The sequence below is a fragment of the Giraffa tippelskirchi genome, chromosome 9 (assembly GCF_054371585.1).
Source record: "Giraffa tippelskirchi isolate mGirTip1 chromosome 9, T2T-mGirTip1v1.2.pri, whole genome shotgun sequence".
NCBI lineage: Eukaryota > Metazoa > Chordata > Mammalia > Artiodactyla > Giraffidae > Giraffa > Giraffa tippelskirchi.
The window spans coordinates 74041149-74058099 of NC_137283.1; the positions used below are offsets into that span (position 1 = coordinate 74041149).

Here is a 16951-nt window from a genome sequence, read left to right on the forward strand (position 1 = left end):
AGAGTGCCTAGAGAGGCACTGGCGCTCAGAAAGCACTCAGTTTAAAGTCAGTGATGAGCTTAGCTGCACCCGGCTGTCAGTCCCGAGTGATGACATTTCTGAAAGTCCACCGTGGCGCTGCCACTTCAGGCCTGGGTCTCCTTTGCGATAGCAGAGGAAGACGGCCAAGAAGGTTTCATCACTGCAAGCTTCCATCTGGAAAAGCCTCAGGACGCTCAAAATCTCTCCTAACTCAGGTACCTCATTCTTTTTGTGCTTTCTCCTGTATGTTTGGTCTTTGTTAGTTTCTGTGGGTTGGTTTGTGCACTCATGTTTACCCAGGTGTGCACTTGTGTGTATGTGTGCACATGTGTGTGTGTGCTCGTGTGTGAGTGCATTCTATGTCCTAAAGGGACATGACTGAGGAAGGTGAGAAAAAACAGCCTTTGCGAAGGTTCAAAGCAGGTGACTGGGGTGGAAGGTCATTACTGAGATCATTTATTCAATAATGTAAATGAACTATAAGAAAATTCATTGAACAAGACGCCGTAACAAATTAGATGTGCTTGAATCTGAGAAATTTCTTTAATGCTGACTTTTTCCTGCAAGGCGTTTACTACCGTATAAGTTTGTGCATGAGAGTATGAAAGAGCAAGGGAGAGGGGGAGAGAGAGAGAGATGGAATATAAATGAATAAATATGTGTGTATGTTGGCAGATATTTCAGTTTCCATATTTCAAATATTAGTTCCAGAGCTCCAGGAGGTGATGATCATACTGAATATGAAAGATTGGTGCATTGACCTGCCCCGTATTTTAGTGTGTCATTCTTCTATTTGTGATTCTTCTGCAAAAGTTCAAACTCTATTTTTCCTGATTTAAAAAATAATGAAATGAATGAATAGTTACTGAGATCTATCTGATCCTAAATGAAGAGATATAGAAAGAAGCCATGTACAAAGAAGAAAATCATTTGGACCTGATTTAAATTCTACTACCTTAGTTATAAAAATATGTCTCATACAAGTATATCAACCTGGGTCACATTTGGAAAAATATCTGAGATGACTAAGACAAAAAAAAAAAGGAAATAGAAGAACTACTAGCATACCTTGAGTATGTGCAAAATAAACACAATTAAAATTATTTATAATTTAGATATAAAGATGTTTATTATAGTAATTTTATTATGAAAACTAGAAAGAATGTAAATACTCCAGAAAAAGGGGCAAGGTATTTTCCAAATACCTTGGAAAAGGTATATCCAAATACTGGAATAACATGTAGCCACTAAAAGGTCCATGTGGATCTAGGTTTACTGACATGGAAAGATGGTCATCATATGTTAGGTGAAAAAAGTCATTTACCAAACAGTATGAACCCATTTTTTAAAAAGTATATGCTAACTTGCATCAACACATTAAGCCAATGTGTATATTACATTATGTATAACAGTGAGATGGAAATAGGCCCAAAATATCAATAGTGCTTATCTCTGTGTAGTGAAATAAGGTAGACTTTCTTCTTTTTTCTTTATGGTTTCTCCATTTTTGTATTTCCTTCAGTTATCATGGATTATTTGTGTGGTGGTGGTGGTGGTGGTGGTTCAATAACCAAGTCATGTCTGACTCTTTGTGACCCCATGGAACCCATGTGGCCCTGTGTGACCTGCCAGGCTCCTCTGTCCATGGGATTTCCCAGGCAAGAATACTGGAGTGAGTTGCCATTTCCTTCTCCAAGGGGTCTTCCCAACCCAGGGATGAAACCTGGGTCTCCTGCACTGCAGGCAGATTGTTTACCACTGAGCCCCCAGGGAAGCCAGATTCTTTGTGTAATGATAAGCAAAACAGACACCAGGACATAAGAACGTGTCCCCACACACACACATACACACAGGCCCTCACTAGAACCCCTAAATAACAATGCTTAAGGAACCTGTGGCTGAGAAATAAATTCAAATGTAGTAGAAAATGTTAAGGTTTCTTAGAGAAAATAATGGGAAGTTGCAACACTGATATCAACAACGACACTAAAAGCACACACCAGAACTGGCATTACTAGTAGCTCTATACGTCTTTCTCTACCTCGGACCCCAGCCCCTTACGCAACCAAGCATTATTGCCCAGACTGCGGCGTGGTCTCAACGCTACCTCTGCTCCCTGGGAGGCACCGGAAAGTACAAGGTGGCGGTTCCGGGGGGAGGCAGCGTCTAGTGGGTGGAGGCCAGGCATGGGGGAGGCAGCCACACATCTTAACAAAGCACGGACGGGCATCTACGCAAAGAGGCATCTGCCCCCAAACATCAACAAGTCTGAGGTGGAGAAACCCCACTCCAGGGGAAAGCGCATGGGTGAAAGTTACAGTGGGGACGCGTATCTGACACGGGAGGCTGATAGGGGCTTTCCCAAATGGGATCACAAACCAGGCATAGTTGTGAGTAAAGGCCAAGCAGGTAGGCGTAACTGCCGTATGGGTCCTTGGATGGCCCTGTTTTATGCCTGGCAGAGACCTTGGTTCACGTACACCCTGAGTATTTTCATATCAGGAGATTTCTAGCGGGTCTAAAAATATCACGGTGTAATTCAAATGATGGGGGCAGTTGTGGAGACGGACGTAACAGTCATAGTAGGAACGTACATACCCGTTCTCCTTTGGGGCCTCTCTCTCCAGGCTTACCCATGATGCCCTGAAAAACAAATGTCAGCACTAAAAATCACTGCACGCCAAGATTCCGCATCAATCTGCTCCACCAGGAATTCTGGCAGGTGATCTGGATGTAGTTTTGCATTAGAACATTTATTTTCAATGGCATTTTCCATACCTGAACACCTGGTAATCCATCTTTCCCATTTATTCCCTGTAAAGACAAATAATGGTCAGTATTTCTGATTCTGCATTAACAGAAATAATTAAATGCAACAAAAGGGTAAAGTTTCAAGGACTTTATCATATCTCCACTGAGATTTTGGTGAGGCAGTGTAGTGAAATAGAAAACAAAATCGACAGAATTAGCCCCAAGTTTAAATTCTGACTCTATAACTTACAAATTCCATTTACTTCAGGCAATTTACTTAACCTTAATAGCATCAGCTTCTCCACTCACAAAGTGAGGATAAATAATGGCCTTAAAACTAAGAATTTAGGGAAATAACAGAAAATGCCTAGCTCACTATAAACAGTCACCAGGGTTATTTTCCTCACTTATTCCATCAAGTACATTCTGAGAAATAAGAAGGCTTCCCATGGTGCTGGGTGGCCAGTATATGATATTCATTGTTCACTTTCAACAGTTTTCCTACCAAAGAGTCATTCTCAGTAAATGGCCTCTGTTGCTGCTTGAGAAATTTCATAACATGGCTAGCACCTGATCCTGCTATGAGATAAACTGTCAGCCAGAGACAACTGTTATTTTTCAGTTGGAAAATATGAAAGGACAGTGAGAAATCTGTAATAGTGCTTTCTGAGAGTATTAAATACTGGTTTCTTCTTAGACTGGAAGCTTCTCAAACTCTACAAGGCAGTTCTGTAGTTGATAGTAAAGCTTAGTCCTGCTTGCAGATTCGTGAGCCCAGGAGAAGCCCCCACTGGTAGGTATAAGGAGGGAAAGCACTCAGGATCATATCAGATATTGAGAGCCCCACAGCAGGTTTGTCTCTGAGATTTGATTTGAAGAGGGAGACCAAGGTGAGGAAGTGATTTCTCAGCAGCAGGCAGGCACATGGACTCCCTCCTCTGCAAAGCCCGGGAGACTTTCACTGGGCTGGGACGGAGTCCACAAGGATGGATCTCCCGACAAGCAGTGTTTTCACTGCTGTAATCACACTGGGGTGGGAACTCAGCCCAGTCTCCCAACCTCCCTGAACATCCTGGGAGTTACCTAGAGAACTTTAACTAAGGCCATGTTGCCTGAAGCATCAAGTTCTAAGGATTTATGACATTCAGAAACACAAGCAAAAGATAAAGTTGGTTAAGGAGAGGATGTGAAAGAAACAACCATGTCTTTTGAATAAGAGAAGATAAACCTGGTGTAAAAATGTAATTCATGTTTCTGGTAACAATACAAGAAGATGAACAAACTTACAGATAGTTTTTTGTCTTTTATAATTCATTAGTGACTGTCATATGTGTTCTCTTTTCTCTGCTACTGCTGCTTCATTTCTTCAGTTGTGGCCAACTCTGTGCAACCCCATGGGCTGTAGCCCGCCAGGCTCCTCTGTCCATGGGATTCTCCAGGCAAGAATACTGGAGTGGGTTGCCATGCCCTCCTGCAGGGGATTTTCCCAACCCAGGGAACAAACCCGGGTCTCCTGCGTTGCAGGCAGATCCTTCACCACTGAGACATCAGGGACACCCATCTCTTTTCTCTATGAAGATGTTATTAATTTGTTCTTTATCACCAGTGGGGGGCAGGGGAGTTCTTGGTTTCAGAAATTTTTACAAAAACCTCCATGGATTTACCTTTCTCCCTCTCAATTCACTTATGTGAAAGACCCCTACTCTTCTTTCTAACTCAGGTGTCCATCTACTGCACAGCTGCGTCTGAGCAGTGGCCTGAGGTTGCAGAAGAAGGGGGCCCTTGCTCAGGTGTTCTGATCTGCACCTGTGGCAGCAGCTCCCAAGTAATCCCTTGGTATTTCTCGACTTGACTGTTCTTTCCAAAAGTACCTGCACCTATTTTCCTGTCTCATGAAACCTCCAGCGTTTCCAGCATTACCAGCCCATTCCTCATGGTCAGTGATGACTTGCATCCTTCACAGAGGTTCTGCCTTCAGCCCCACCCACCTGTGCTCATAACTCTGACTTCTGCTCCTCCCTCCTCTTAAGAAGGAGGTTCTGCCCTGTTGCTTGTGAAGACCAGTTTCCCCTTGTGAGTCTTCTCTCCTGACTCAGAGCCCACTCTCTTGTATCTTCCAATGTCCCCTTTCAATAGAGTCATTCTTTTCTATATTTATTTATTCATTTATGAACAGGTCTCTGTAGATGTGTGTGGATGTTCACTGGTAGCAGTGCACAGGCTTCTCATTGCAGTGGCTTCTGCTGCGGTGGAGCACAGGCTCTAGGCATGCGGGCTTCAGTAGTTGGGGCTCACAGCGTGGGCTCAGTAGATGTGGTGCATGGGCTTAGTTGCTCTGTGGCACATGGAATCTTCCCAGATCAAGGATGGAACCTGTGTCTCCTGCATTGGCAGGCAGATTCTTAACCACTAGACCACCAGGAAAATTCTCAACCAGGTCATTCTTATCATGGTACCACCCTGCTGTACTTTCTCCCACAGGGATGCCTACCTTTCCAAACACAGGGGAGAGTTTTAAGCTCCCTTGACACACTTCCATATGGTTTCCTCTCCATTCTCTTAAACACTCGGCTCCCTCACTCGCTGCCCCTTCTCAGTCCTTCTGCCAGAGCCTCTCCTAACCGCTCTGTTCTCTTTCCAATTCACAGTGACCTCATTTCATCCAGGCTCAGGTTGAAAGACCCAAATCAGTCTCTGCAGTCCTGGCCTCTCCATTAATTCCAGAAGGATATATCCATTGCTAACTTGACATTTCCACTTGGCAGTCTACTAGTGCTTCAAGATGAACATTTTACAGCAGAGAACTCCTGTTTTTTCCTTCCAGATTCACCCATCTCCTGTCTTTCCTGTGTCACCAAATGTGCCACGCTGACCATGTGGCTCAGACTCCAAACCACAGCTTTACTGTGTCTCTTTCTCACATACTGCATCTGGTCCATCAGCAAATACGGATGGCTCTGCCTTCAAGACACATCACGGCAATGCTTCTTCAAGGTTCTGTCTGCTTCCACCCTGCTCCCTACGGTCGGCTCTCCATGCAGTAGTTAGAGTGGTCCTTGAAAATGCAGTCCAGTCATTCCCTTACCCACTACAAACGCCCCAGTGGGTCTCCACCAGAGTTCAAATGAAACCCAAACTCCATCCCTGACTCAGAAGCTCCTCACAGTGTGGCCACTGCCTGCCTCTCCCTCTGTCTTTCCTGCTCTCCTTCAGCTCACCTCCCTCTTGGCCTTGTGCCTCCTGCCCTCCCTTCAACAAGAGCAGGTTCTGCTAGCCTCTCGTTTTTCTTGAAACAAAGTCCCCTGTCCCCATCCCTGCTGTCTACCTGACCTCCCCATGCTTGCTCCAATGCTGGATGCTGTTTGACTGCCCTATTGAAATGCTACTCTAGGGCTTTCCCCTGCTTAGATCATCTTCTACCTGAACCATGCGTGTTTGTTTCTGGTTCATATCCCTATACTAGAATATAAATCCAAGGAGCTGCAAGCACCCAGGACAGTGCCTGACATGTCATAGGTGCTCAAGAAGCATTCACTGAATAAATTGCTTTTTGCATAACTCCCTGGGAACCTGATGGCATCTGAGAGTGCCTTACAGGGGTTGGGATGGGGAGCTGGTAAAAGGCAGAGGAGAGGAGGTAGAGATTGAGACTAATGTTAATGGACCATCTTCCATTGTCCAAGCACTGGACATTACACCATGTCATGTTACTTCAGTGACTCACAAACCCTTGGAGTCATATCACAAACCCAGATCTCCCTGACTCTAAACTGCATATACTTGCTGTTTTGTCACGTTGCTTCTCTGTGGAGATGGTGGCCAGGGAATGCCCCAACCCTGAGGTTTCACAAGGACTGAGCAGCCTCCTGAATTCTGTGCTGTTTGGTTACCTTCAGCCACCCCCTCTCCTAACAGCAATCCGTTCCCACCCAATCCACGGCACAGAAACAAGCAGAGGGGGCAGGGACTTCTGTAAAGAGCACCCTGTCTATTCCTCTACATACCCCTCCCTCAGGGCCCAGCACACGGCAGGGATGAGCTGAGTATATGCTGAACTGAACTGAATTAATCACAACGACTGTGACAACGTCACATCAGAATTATGTCTCAGTAGCCAAGAGCTCTTTTAGGACATGAGTGGGTGATATGTTTGGCAATGACTAACGAAGGTGTAAGAACAAATCCACAAATAAAGGAGGGAACCTGAGACAGAGCCTCTTTCTACTGTAGCTCCACACACAGGTGTTAAATCTGCGAGTCTGCATATTTCAGGATATGACAGGTCATTTCATTTTTCACTCCGCTGAGAACATTAGACCTAAGAAATAATGAGTCTAATTTCCTGACACTTAAAATAAAAGGCCTCACTGTTCCCATGGTGATTTAAGACATACTCACAGGGAGCTGGGCCCTCAGGGAGAACCACACCCCAAGAAGCCATTGGCAGACCTGCTCTCACTTCCTCAGAAACTATATATTCAAATCTCACTTTCTGAGGTAACAAGTAAAGAGGCAATGCTGAGAACTTTTCTTAAACAGGCAAATTTTAAATAATGAAAAAGACTTACAGGTTTTCCTGAGGGTCCTTCTGGTCCAGGGAAACCTATGTCTCCAACAGGGCCTCTCTCCCCCTGTAGACATGTCCACAGACAAACATTAGTTGCCAAGAAAAGCTTTAGAACTGCATGCGGTAAACACAAGGACAACCGCTAAGTAAGAAACAGGCAACTCACCGGTTCTCCTGGAATTCCTGGGGGGCCTGGGGCTCCGGGTTTCCCCTGAGGAATCAGATCACCAGGAACTGTTAGGAGCTAAATTACTGAATAAGGCCACGTGTTTTCCCTCCACACCTGAGTGTGTAGCACCTGTGCTGCAGGTGTGGCTCTACACTGATGCGCCATCCCCGCTGGACAGAGTCTGGGGACCACACTCCACCATGCAGATAGGAAGGCAGTCCCTCAATGCATGTGTGGGTGTGTGGCAGGAGATGGGGTGGAGGAAGGATAAGAATTTTGAAAATGCTTTCATCAGTGTTTTATAGTTTTATATATACAGGTCTTTTGTTTCTTTAGGTAAATTTATTCCTAAGTATTTTATGAATTTTCCTTGGAAGAAAAGCTATGACCAACCTAGACATCATATTAAAAAGCAGAGACATTACTTTGCCAACAAAATTCTGTCTAGTCAAAGCTATGGTTTTTCCAGTGGTCATATATGGATGTGAGAGTTGGACTATAAAGAAAGCTGAGTGCCGAAGAATTGATGCTTTTGAACTGTGGTGATTGAGAAGACTCTTGAGAGTCCCTTGGACTGCAAGGAGATCCAGCCAGTCCATCCTAAAGGAGATCAGTCCTGGGTGTTCATTGGAAGAACTGATGCTGAAGCTGAAACTCCAATACTTTGGCCACCTGATGGGAAGAACTGACTCACTGGAAAAGACCCTGATGCTGGGAAAGATTGAAGGCTGGAGGAGAAGGGGATGACAGAGGATGAGATGGTTGGATGGTATCACCAACTCGATGGACACGAGTTTAAGTAAGCTCCAGGAGTTGATGATGGATAAGGAAGCCTGGAGTGCTGCAGTCCATGGGGTTGCAAAGAGTTGGACATGACTGAGCGACTGAACTGAACTGAAGTATTTTATTCTTTACATTGCAATGGTGAATGGGATTGTTTCCTTAATTTCTCTTTCTGTTTTTTCATTGTTAGTGTATAGGAATGCAAGGGATTTCTGTGTATTAATTTTATATCTTGCTACTTTATTATATTCATTGGTTAACTCTAGTAGTTTTCTGGTAGTGTCTTTATAGTTTTCTAAGTAGAGGATCATGTCATCTGCAAACAGTGAGAGTTTTACTTCTTTTCCAATCTGGATTCCTCTTATTTCTTTTTCTTCTCTGATTGCTGTGGCTAGGACTTCCAAAACTATGTTGAAGAGTAGTGGTGAGAGGGGCACCCTTGTCTTGTTCCAGATTTTAGAAGAAATGTTTTCAATTTTTCACCATTGAGGATAATGTTTGCTGTGGGTTTGTCATATATGGCTTTTATTATGTTGAGGTTTATTATGTTGAGACGGAGAAGGCAATGGCACCCCAGTCCAGTACTCTTGCCTGGAAAATCCCATGGATGGAGGAGCCTGGTAGGCTACAGTCCATGGGGTCGCTGAGAGTCGGACACACCTGAGTGACTTCACTTTCACTTTTCCCATTCATGCACTGGAGAAGGAAATGGCAACCCACTCCAGTATTCTTGCCTGGAGAATCCCAGGGATGGTGGAGCCTGGTGGGCTACCGTCTATGGGGTCACACAGAGTCGGACACGACTGAAGCAACTTAGCAGCTTAGCAGCATGTTCCTTCTCACCTCACTCCAATACTCTTGCCTGGAAAATCCCACGGACAGAGGAGCCTGGTAGGCTACAGTCCATGGGGTCGCTAAGAGTCGGACACGATTGAGCGACTTCACTTTCACTTTTCCCTTTCATGCACTGGAGAAGGAAATGGCAACCCACTCCAGTATTCTTGCCTGGAAAATCCCAGGGACGGCGGAGCCTGGTGGGCTGCCGTCTATGGGGTCGCACAGAGCTGGACACGACTGAAGCGACTTAGCAGCAGCAGCATGTTCCTTCTATGCCTGCTTGCTGGAGGGTTTTTATCATAAATGGGTGATAAATTTTGTCAAAGGCATTCTCTGTACCTATGATTTTTATCTTTCAATTTGTTAATATGGTGTATCACACTGTTTCATTTGTGAATGTTGAAGAATCCTTGCATCCCTGGAATAAAGCCCATTTGGTCATGATGTATGATCTTTTTAAAATGTTGTTGGATTTTGTTTGCTAGAATTTTGTTGAGGATTTTTGCATCTATGTTCATCAGTGATATTTACTTGTAGTTTTCTTTTTCTGTAGCATCTTTATCTGGTTTTGGTATCCGGATGATGGTGGCCTCATAGAATGAGTTTGGGAGTTTGCCTTCCTCTGCAATTTTCTGGAAGAGTTTAAGTAGGATAGGTGTTAGCTCTTCTGTAAATTTTCAGTAGAATTCACCTGTGAAGCCATCTGGTCCTGGGCTTTTGTTTGTTGGAAGATTTTTGATTACACTTTTGATTTCCATGCTTGTGATTGGTCTGTTCAGATTTTCTATTTCTTCCTGGTTCAATTTTGGAAGGTTTTATACATTTCCAAGAATTTGTTCATTTTCTTTCAAGTTATCCATTTTATTGGCATATAGTTGTTCATAGTAGTCTCTTATAATCTTCTGTTTTCTGTGTTGTCTGTTGTGGTTTCTCCATTTTCATTTCTAATTTTATTGTTTTGATTCTCCTTCCTTTTTTTTCTTGATGAGTTTGGCTAACAGTTTGTCTATTTCGCTTATCTTTTCAAAGAACCAGCTTTTAGTTTTGTTGATCTTTGCTACAGTCTCCTTTATTTCTTTTTTGTTTATTTCTACTCTGATTTTTATGATTTCTTTCCTTTTACTAACTCTGGGGTTTTTTGGTCTTCTTTTTCTAGTTACTTTAGGTGTAAAGTTAGGTTGTTTATTTGATGTTTCTCTTGTTTCTTGATGTAGGCTTGTATTGCTATGTATCTCCCTCTTATGACTGCTGTTACTGAATCCCATAGGTTTTGGGTTGTCATGTTTTCATTTATCATTTGTTTCTATGCATATTTTGATTTACTTTTTGATTTATTCTGTGATCTGTTGGGTATTCAGAAGCGTGTTGTTTAGCCTCCATATGTTTGTGTTTTTTATAGTTTTTTCCCCTGTAGCTGATATCTAACCTTACTGCATTGTGATCGGAAAAGATGCTTGAAATGATTTCAACTTTTTTAAATTTACCAAGGCTAGATCTGTGGCCCAGGATGTAATCTATCATGGAGAATGTTCTGTGTGCACTTGAGAAAAAGGTGAAATCCATTGTTTTTGGGTGAAGTGCCCTGCAGATAATAATCAGGTCTAACTAGTACATTGTATCATTTAAAGTTTGTGTTTCCTTGCTAATTTTCTGTTTGGTTGATATAGCCATAGATGTGAGTGGTGCATTAAAGTCCTCCACTATTATTGTGTTCCTGTTAATTTCCCCTTTCATACTTCTTGGCGTTTGCCTTTTGTATTGAGGTACTTCTATGTTGGGTGCAAATATATTTATAATTGTTATATCTTCTTCTCAGATTGATCCCTTGATCATTATGTAGTTTCTTTCTTTGTCTCTTATCATGGTCTTTATTTCAAAGTCTATTTTATGTGATATGAGTATTGTTACTCCAGTTTTCCTTTGGTCTCCATTTGCATGAAATATCTGTTTCTAGTCCCTCACTTTCAGTCCGTATGTGTTCCTAGGGTTGTGGTGGGTCTCTTGCAGACAGCATATTGTCTCTTGTAGACAAAAACAAAACAGGGGTTTTGTTTTTGTATCCATTTGGCCAGTCTTTGTCTTTTGGTTGGAGTATTTAACCCATTTACATTTAAGGTAATTATTGATAAGTATGATCCTGTTACCGTAGGTGGAGAAATATACCATGTTTGTGGACTGGAAGAATCAATATAGTGAAAATGAGTATACTACTCAAAGCAATCTGTAGATTCAGCACAATCCCTATCAAGCTACCAATGGTATTTTTCACAGAACTAAAACAAATAATTTCACAAGTTGTATGGAAACACAAAAACCTTGAATAGCCAAAGCAATACTGAGAAATAAGAATGGAACTGGAGGAATCAACCTTCCTGACTTCAGGCAATACTAGAAAGCTACAGTCATCAAGACAGTATGGTACTGGCACAAAGACAGAAATATAGATCAATGGAACAAAATAGAAAGCCCAGAGATAAACCCACGCACCTATGGACACCTTATCTTTGACAAAGGAGGCAAAAATATACAATGAAGAAAAGACAATCTCTTTAACAAGCGGTGCTAGGAAAACTGGTCAACCAGTCAACCACATATAAAAGAATGAAACTAGAACACTTTCTAACACCATACACAAAAATAAACTCAAAATGGATTGAAGATCTAAATGTAAGACCAGAAGCTATAAAACTCTTAGAGGAAAACATAGGTAGAATACTCTCTGACATAAATCACAGCAAGATCCTCTATGACCCACCTCCGAGAGTAATGGAAATAAAAACAAAAATAAACAAATAGGACCGAATTAAACTTAAAAACTTTTGCACAATGAAGGAGACTATAAGCAAGGTGAAAGACAGCCTTCAGAATAGGAGAAAATAGTAGCAAATAAAACAACTGACAAAAAATTAATCTCCAAAATATACAAGCAGCTCATGCAGCTCAATACCAGAAAAACAAACCCAAAGAAAAAGTGGGCTAAAGAACTAAACAGACATTTCTCCAAGGAAGACAGACAGATTGATAATAAACACATGAAAAGATGCTCAACATCACTCATTATTAGAGAAATGCAAGTCAAAACCACAATGAGGTATCATCTCATGCGGGTCAGAATGACCACCATCAAAAAGTCTACAAACAATAAATGCTGGAGAGGGTGTGGAGAAAAGGGAACTCTCTTACACTGTTGGTGGGAATGCAAAGTGGTACAACCACTATTGAGAACAGTGTGGGGGTTCCTTAAAAAATTGGGAATAGAACTGCCATATGACCCAGAAATCCCACTGCTGGGCATACACACTGAGGAAACCAGAATTGAAAGAGACACATGTACCCCAATGTTCATTGCAGCACTGTTTAAAATAGCTAGGACATGGAAGCAACCTAGATGTCCATCGGCAGACAAATGGATAAGGAAGTTGTGGTACATATGCACAATGGAATATTACTCAGCTATAAAAAGGAATGCATTTGAGTCAGTTCTAATGAGGTGGGTGAAACTGGAACCTATTATACAGAGTGAAGTAAATCAGGGAAACACCAATACTGTATATTAATGCATATATATGGAATTTAGAAAGATATTAATGACAGTCCTATATGCAGGGCAGCAAAAGAGACACAGATGTAAAGAACAGACTTTTGGACACTGTTGGAGAAGGCGAGTGTGGGATGATTTGAAAAAATAGCATTGAAACATGTATGTTACCATATGTAAAACAGATGACCAGTGCAAGTCCAATGCATGAAGCAGGGCACTCAAAGCTGATGCCTCTGGGACAACCCAGAGGGATGGGGTGGGGAGGGAGGTGGATGAGGGATTCAGGATGGGGGGAACACATGTGCACCCATGGCTGATTCATGTTGATGTATGGCAAAACCCACCACAATATTGTAAAGTAATTATCTTCCAATTAAAATAAATTAATTAAAAAAAAGAATTTTGAAAAGACTAAACCAATATATCCTCATTTCTGGGAATCCCTCTTGTTTGACAGGCAGCTCTTCTTTACCTTAGGGAAAGGAGGGCACAACGGGTCACAGAAGCCCTCCCTAGACTTTGAATTTCACAAGAAGATTTTTGCATTCATAGTAAGATAGCCTGAAAAGAAGCATGTTTGATTTGCAAAGCCTTTTTGTGGGAAAGGAGAGGACAAAACTGGTCTGACCCAGCACAGGAGGCCTGGAGGACTGAGGACAGGGCCACTGTGGACCAGAGAGACCACTGGGAAAGGGCAGAGTGGAAGCTGGACCAGCACAGGTAGCAGTGGGCACGAGCCCAAGTGTCCAGACCAGGCCCGAGGACCCTGTCCTTGAGGAGCCCCTCCTGCCCTGTGAGCCTCATGTGGATGGGGATGTTGGTGTGGGGCTGAGACCACAGACATCCCAGCAGGTTTCCAGGAGGGAAACCTGGGCTTTTTCTCTACTTGCTGTGTAGAACTCTTGGCAGGTCCCTTGGAGGTCAAGAAGGCCCCTTGCCAGGTCAGTGATGGTTGAGTGGTGAAGCGAGGCAGACACAGGCCTGAGATGGCATCCTGGCCCCCCACTACCCAAGCACAGCAGGAGCTCCTGAAATCTTACAGACCTCAGTTGAGGGATGTGTTAGAGCTGAGAAAGCCAGTGTTCCAAAGGGCCTTGGCATGGACTCAGGGGCACACGGAACTCATGCCTGGAGCTCCAGATGAAGATCCCAAAGGCCAGGCAGTGCCAGCAGGGACCTCAGAGGACTGGGGAAGGGCACAGTGCCCCCGGTACCCACCTGTCATCCTGGGAGGGAGGGGAGGAGGGGCCAAGGGAAGGCCCTGGATGGCCTGTTTACACACTAGGAAGGGACAGACTGGTCTGTTCCAGGTGGAGCAGGACTGGGCCCTCTGGTTCTCAGCAGAGGTCTGTGATGTGCTGAGCACGTGGAACATCCCTGCTTCAACCAGAACCTTCACCTTAAAATTTTTTTTATTGTGGTGAAATATACAACATGAAATCCACCATTTTAACCATTTTATGGTTAAAAATTCAGCGGCATTAAGTACAATCACACTGGTGTGTAGCTATTTCCAGAATCTTTGAACTATTTCATTTTCTGAGCCACAGTAAGGTCCAGTTATAAAAAATAAAGTAACAGTTTTTAAACTTTTTTTTATAGCCAGTTTTATATCTACAGCATGCAACGTTTTTAAACTCTTCCCTATTTTTGTCATTGTCGGTTAATCTTCTTAATGATGAGTTATGAAAACTGCATTTTAGGTAAATGTATTCGATCTACCCAAACAAGTGGCAGGGCAGCCTCTAATTTCAATCATGCTGCGTCCTTCAAAAATATTCTTGGGATCATTCATTTGGATTGTCTTTTGAGTCTGTCACTGATCTGTTGAATACTTCAGTGGTTGCTAGTATTTTTCCTTTGATGATAGACTTAGTTGAACATAACTTACAGTCCCACCTGGATGAATACAGTAGGGCATTACACTTCATCATACCATAGGGAGACAAAAATGGGGTGTGAATATGAGAGACGCAGGTTGTAAGGGGACCCAAGGTGATCCCAAAGGCAGGTGCAAATATGTTGCTAGGAACAGTAGGGAGCTGGGGAGAGTGGGGAGGAACGGGATTAAGTGTGAGCCAGTTTTCAAGAAGAATGCTTTCTGGTATACAAACTCTTGGATGGCATCACTGACTCAATGAGCATGAATTTGAGCAAACTCCAGGAGATAGTGAAGGACAGGGAAGCCTGGCATGCTGCAGTTCATGGGGTCGCAGAGTTAGACAGGACTTAGTGACTGAACAATAAAAACTCTGCAGTGCTTGCTAAATAGAATATTTTCATGTGACTTTTATAATCATACTAAGACTAGACTTGATCTAAAACAGCTAAAGGAGGGGATGTCATCCTCCATACAGGACGCCTCTCTATGGAGTGTGTTAGTCACTCAGTCGTGCCGACTCTCTGCCACCCTGTGGACTGCAGCCCACCAGGCTCCTCTGTCCATGGGATTTTATAGGCAAGGATGCTGGAGTGGTTTGCCAGGTGGACAGGTCTTTATTTTTTGTTGTTAGATTTGGCAACGAAACAGAGGGAAGCAGAGTGGCTACTTGCCTTCTGAGCCGTGGAGGGGGGATTCTGAGCCCCCTCTGGGGGCTGGTGGGTGCTGGCAGAGGTCAGTGGGTGGTACGGGGACAGGAGGGCCCTTTCTTGTCTTCCTCATGTCCCTGTGACTGAAGCACAGGGCTTCCACTGACTTTCCTACCCTGGCTCACCCTGCAGGGCACCTGGTGAGGATAAATGGGCTCTTATTCATAAAGCCTGACCACAAAATTTTAATTAGAGCATCATGAATGAAGATGAAAATGATCCCTAGGGCTCCAAGAAATGATTTTAACCTTTCCTGGAGCACTTCCTATTCATTTGAAAAGACCTTGATGAGATTTAAAACATTTGACACCAGAGAGCAACAAAAATGATTGAGAGGCTTAAAAGGGCTAGTTTATGAGGAAACATTAGCAGCAATAAAGCTCCGCTAATAACACCAGGCTGAGGGAAAACTCAGGCAGATGGCAGCTTAATACGAAGATACTGAAGCACATTGCCTGCGGATGAGAACTTTGCCTTTTGAAGATTAAGAAATCTTGAAATATTACAAGACTAGAGAAACCCAACAAGCTTCTCAGAGCTGTGTGGTACTGATGCATTGGCACAGGTAATGGCCTTTCCCTCCCCACATGAAAGTGAGTTGGGAAGAAAAAACAAAGGAAAAAGTTTAAAAGATGAAAATAAAGACAGGAGCATTCTTGAAGTGGGAGAGGAACAGGTGAGTTTAAAAAAAATATTTTTTTTTGGTTTTGTTTTTCAAACTGGGAGTTTCAGGAGTCACCCTGTGCTCCCAGCCCTTCTGACGGTTGGTACCTGTAAGAACAACGTGAGATAAACTGAACTCACCGAGATTCCTGCTGCTCCCGGGGGACCTGCCGGCCCTCGATCTCCCTGAAAAAAACATGTACTGCTTAGAACCAACCTTCACAATCCCCACTGCTAACACTGATGCTCAAATAATCATTTGGATTTGGTAAAGCTTCTCTTTGGAACTTACAAATGTTGTCGATATTAGCTGCTGTGAAGCTAGAGGCCAGATGGGGAAAGGATGAAATAAGAACTGCAGCCAGTGGAACCTACTAAAGACTTCTCTTTCTCTTTTTTTCCCATAATACCAAAGCAAATAATAATACTAATGAAAATAAGCATTCACGGTATCATTTCTGTTAATCTATTCTTTAAGACAGAATCCCATAATACTTACAGGTAAAATTAGCCAATACTTTTATTCCACATATTCAAAAGTAACTTATTACCAATAGTTAAAAGACTAAGACCTTGTATGTCTTCTGAAAAGCTTTCAATAGTCTTGTCTCATTGGATGTAGGGTTAAAATGAATGTGTTTAGAACTAAGGATTTTGTAGTTTCTCCTCATGAGGTCAATAAGAAGGCCAATAAGAAGATCCCTGGAATTTCTCTGAAGAGTGGATTGACTCAACCTTTTTTTCCAAAGGCAATGTGGTATTTTAGATAAAGCTGACAAGGCTAAAAATACTTATGGTTATATATGGGGCAATAAAATGGCAATTTTTGTTGGGCAGAATCTACATTAAAAAACTTCGTAAGTTCACTGAGGGACATAAAAGAAGATTTGATTAAATGGAGAGAGATGTTTTGTTCTTGGAGGGCAAGACAGTGCTGTAAAGGTGTCATTGCGCCCAAACTAATTTATAAATTTAATGCAATTTTTACAAATTGCAGCTTGATCAAATGATATTAAAGTTCACTTGGGAT

General features: G+C 42.8%; 1 protein-coding gene across 3 annotated transcripts in view; it reads right to left on the bottom strand.

The window, feature by feature from the left end:
- The window catches only part of COL19A1 (collagen type XIX alpha 1 chain), a 441848-nt gene that overhangs the window by 27612 nt on the left and 397285 nt on the right, over positions 1–16951 (bottom strand). For all 3 annotated transcript variants that reach the window (XM_081529388.1, XM_081529391.1, XM_081529389.1), the window contains 5 exons: positions 16063–16107; positions 7506–7550; positions 7341–7403; positions 2800–2835; positions 2620–2664 (listed from right to left, as the gene is read on the bottom strand). In XM_081529388.1, the coding sequence (XP_081385514.1) occupies positions 2620–2664; positions 2800–2835; positions 7341–7403; positions 7506–7550; positions 16063–16107 (234 nt within the window). The remainder of the gene's footprint in view (positions 1–2619; positions 2665–2799; positions 2836–7340; positions 7404–7505; positions 7551–16062; positions 16108–16951) is intronic.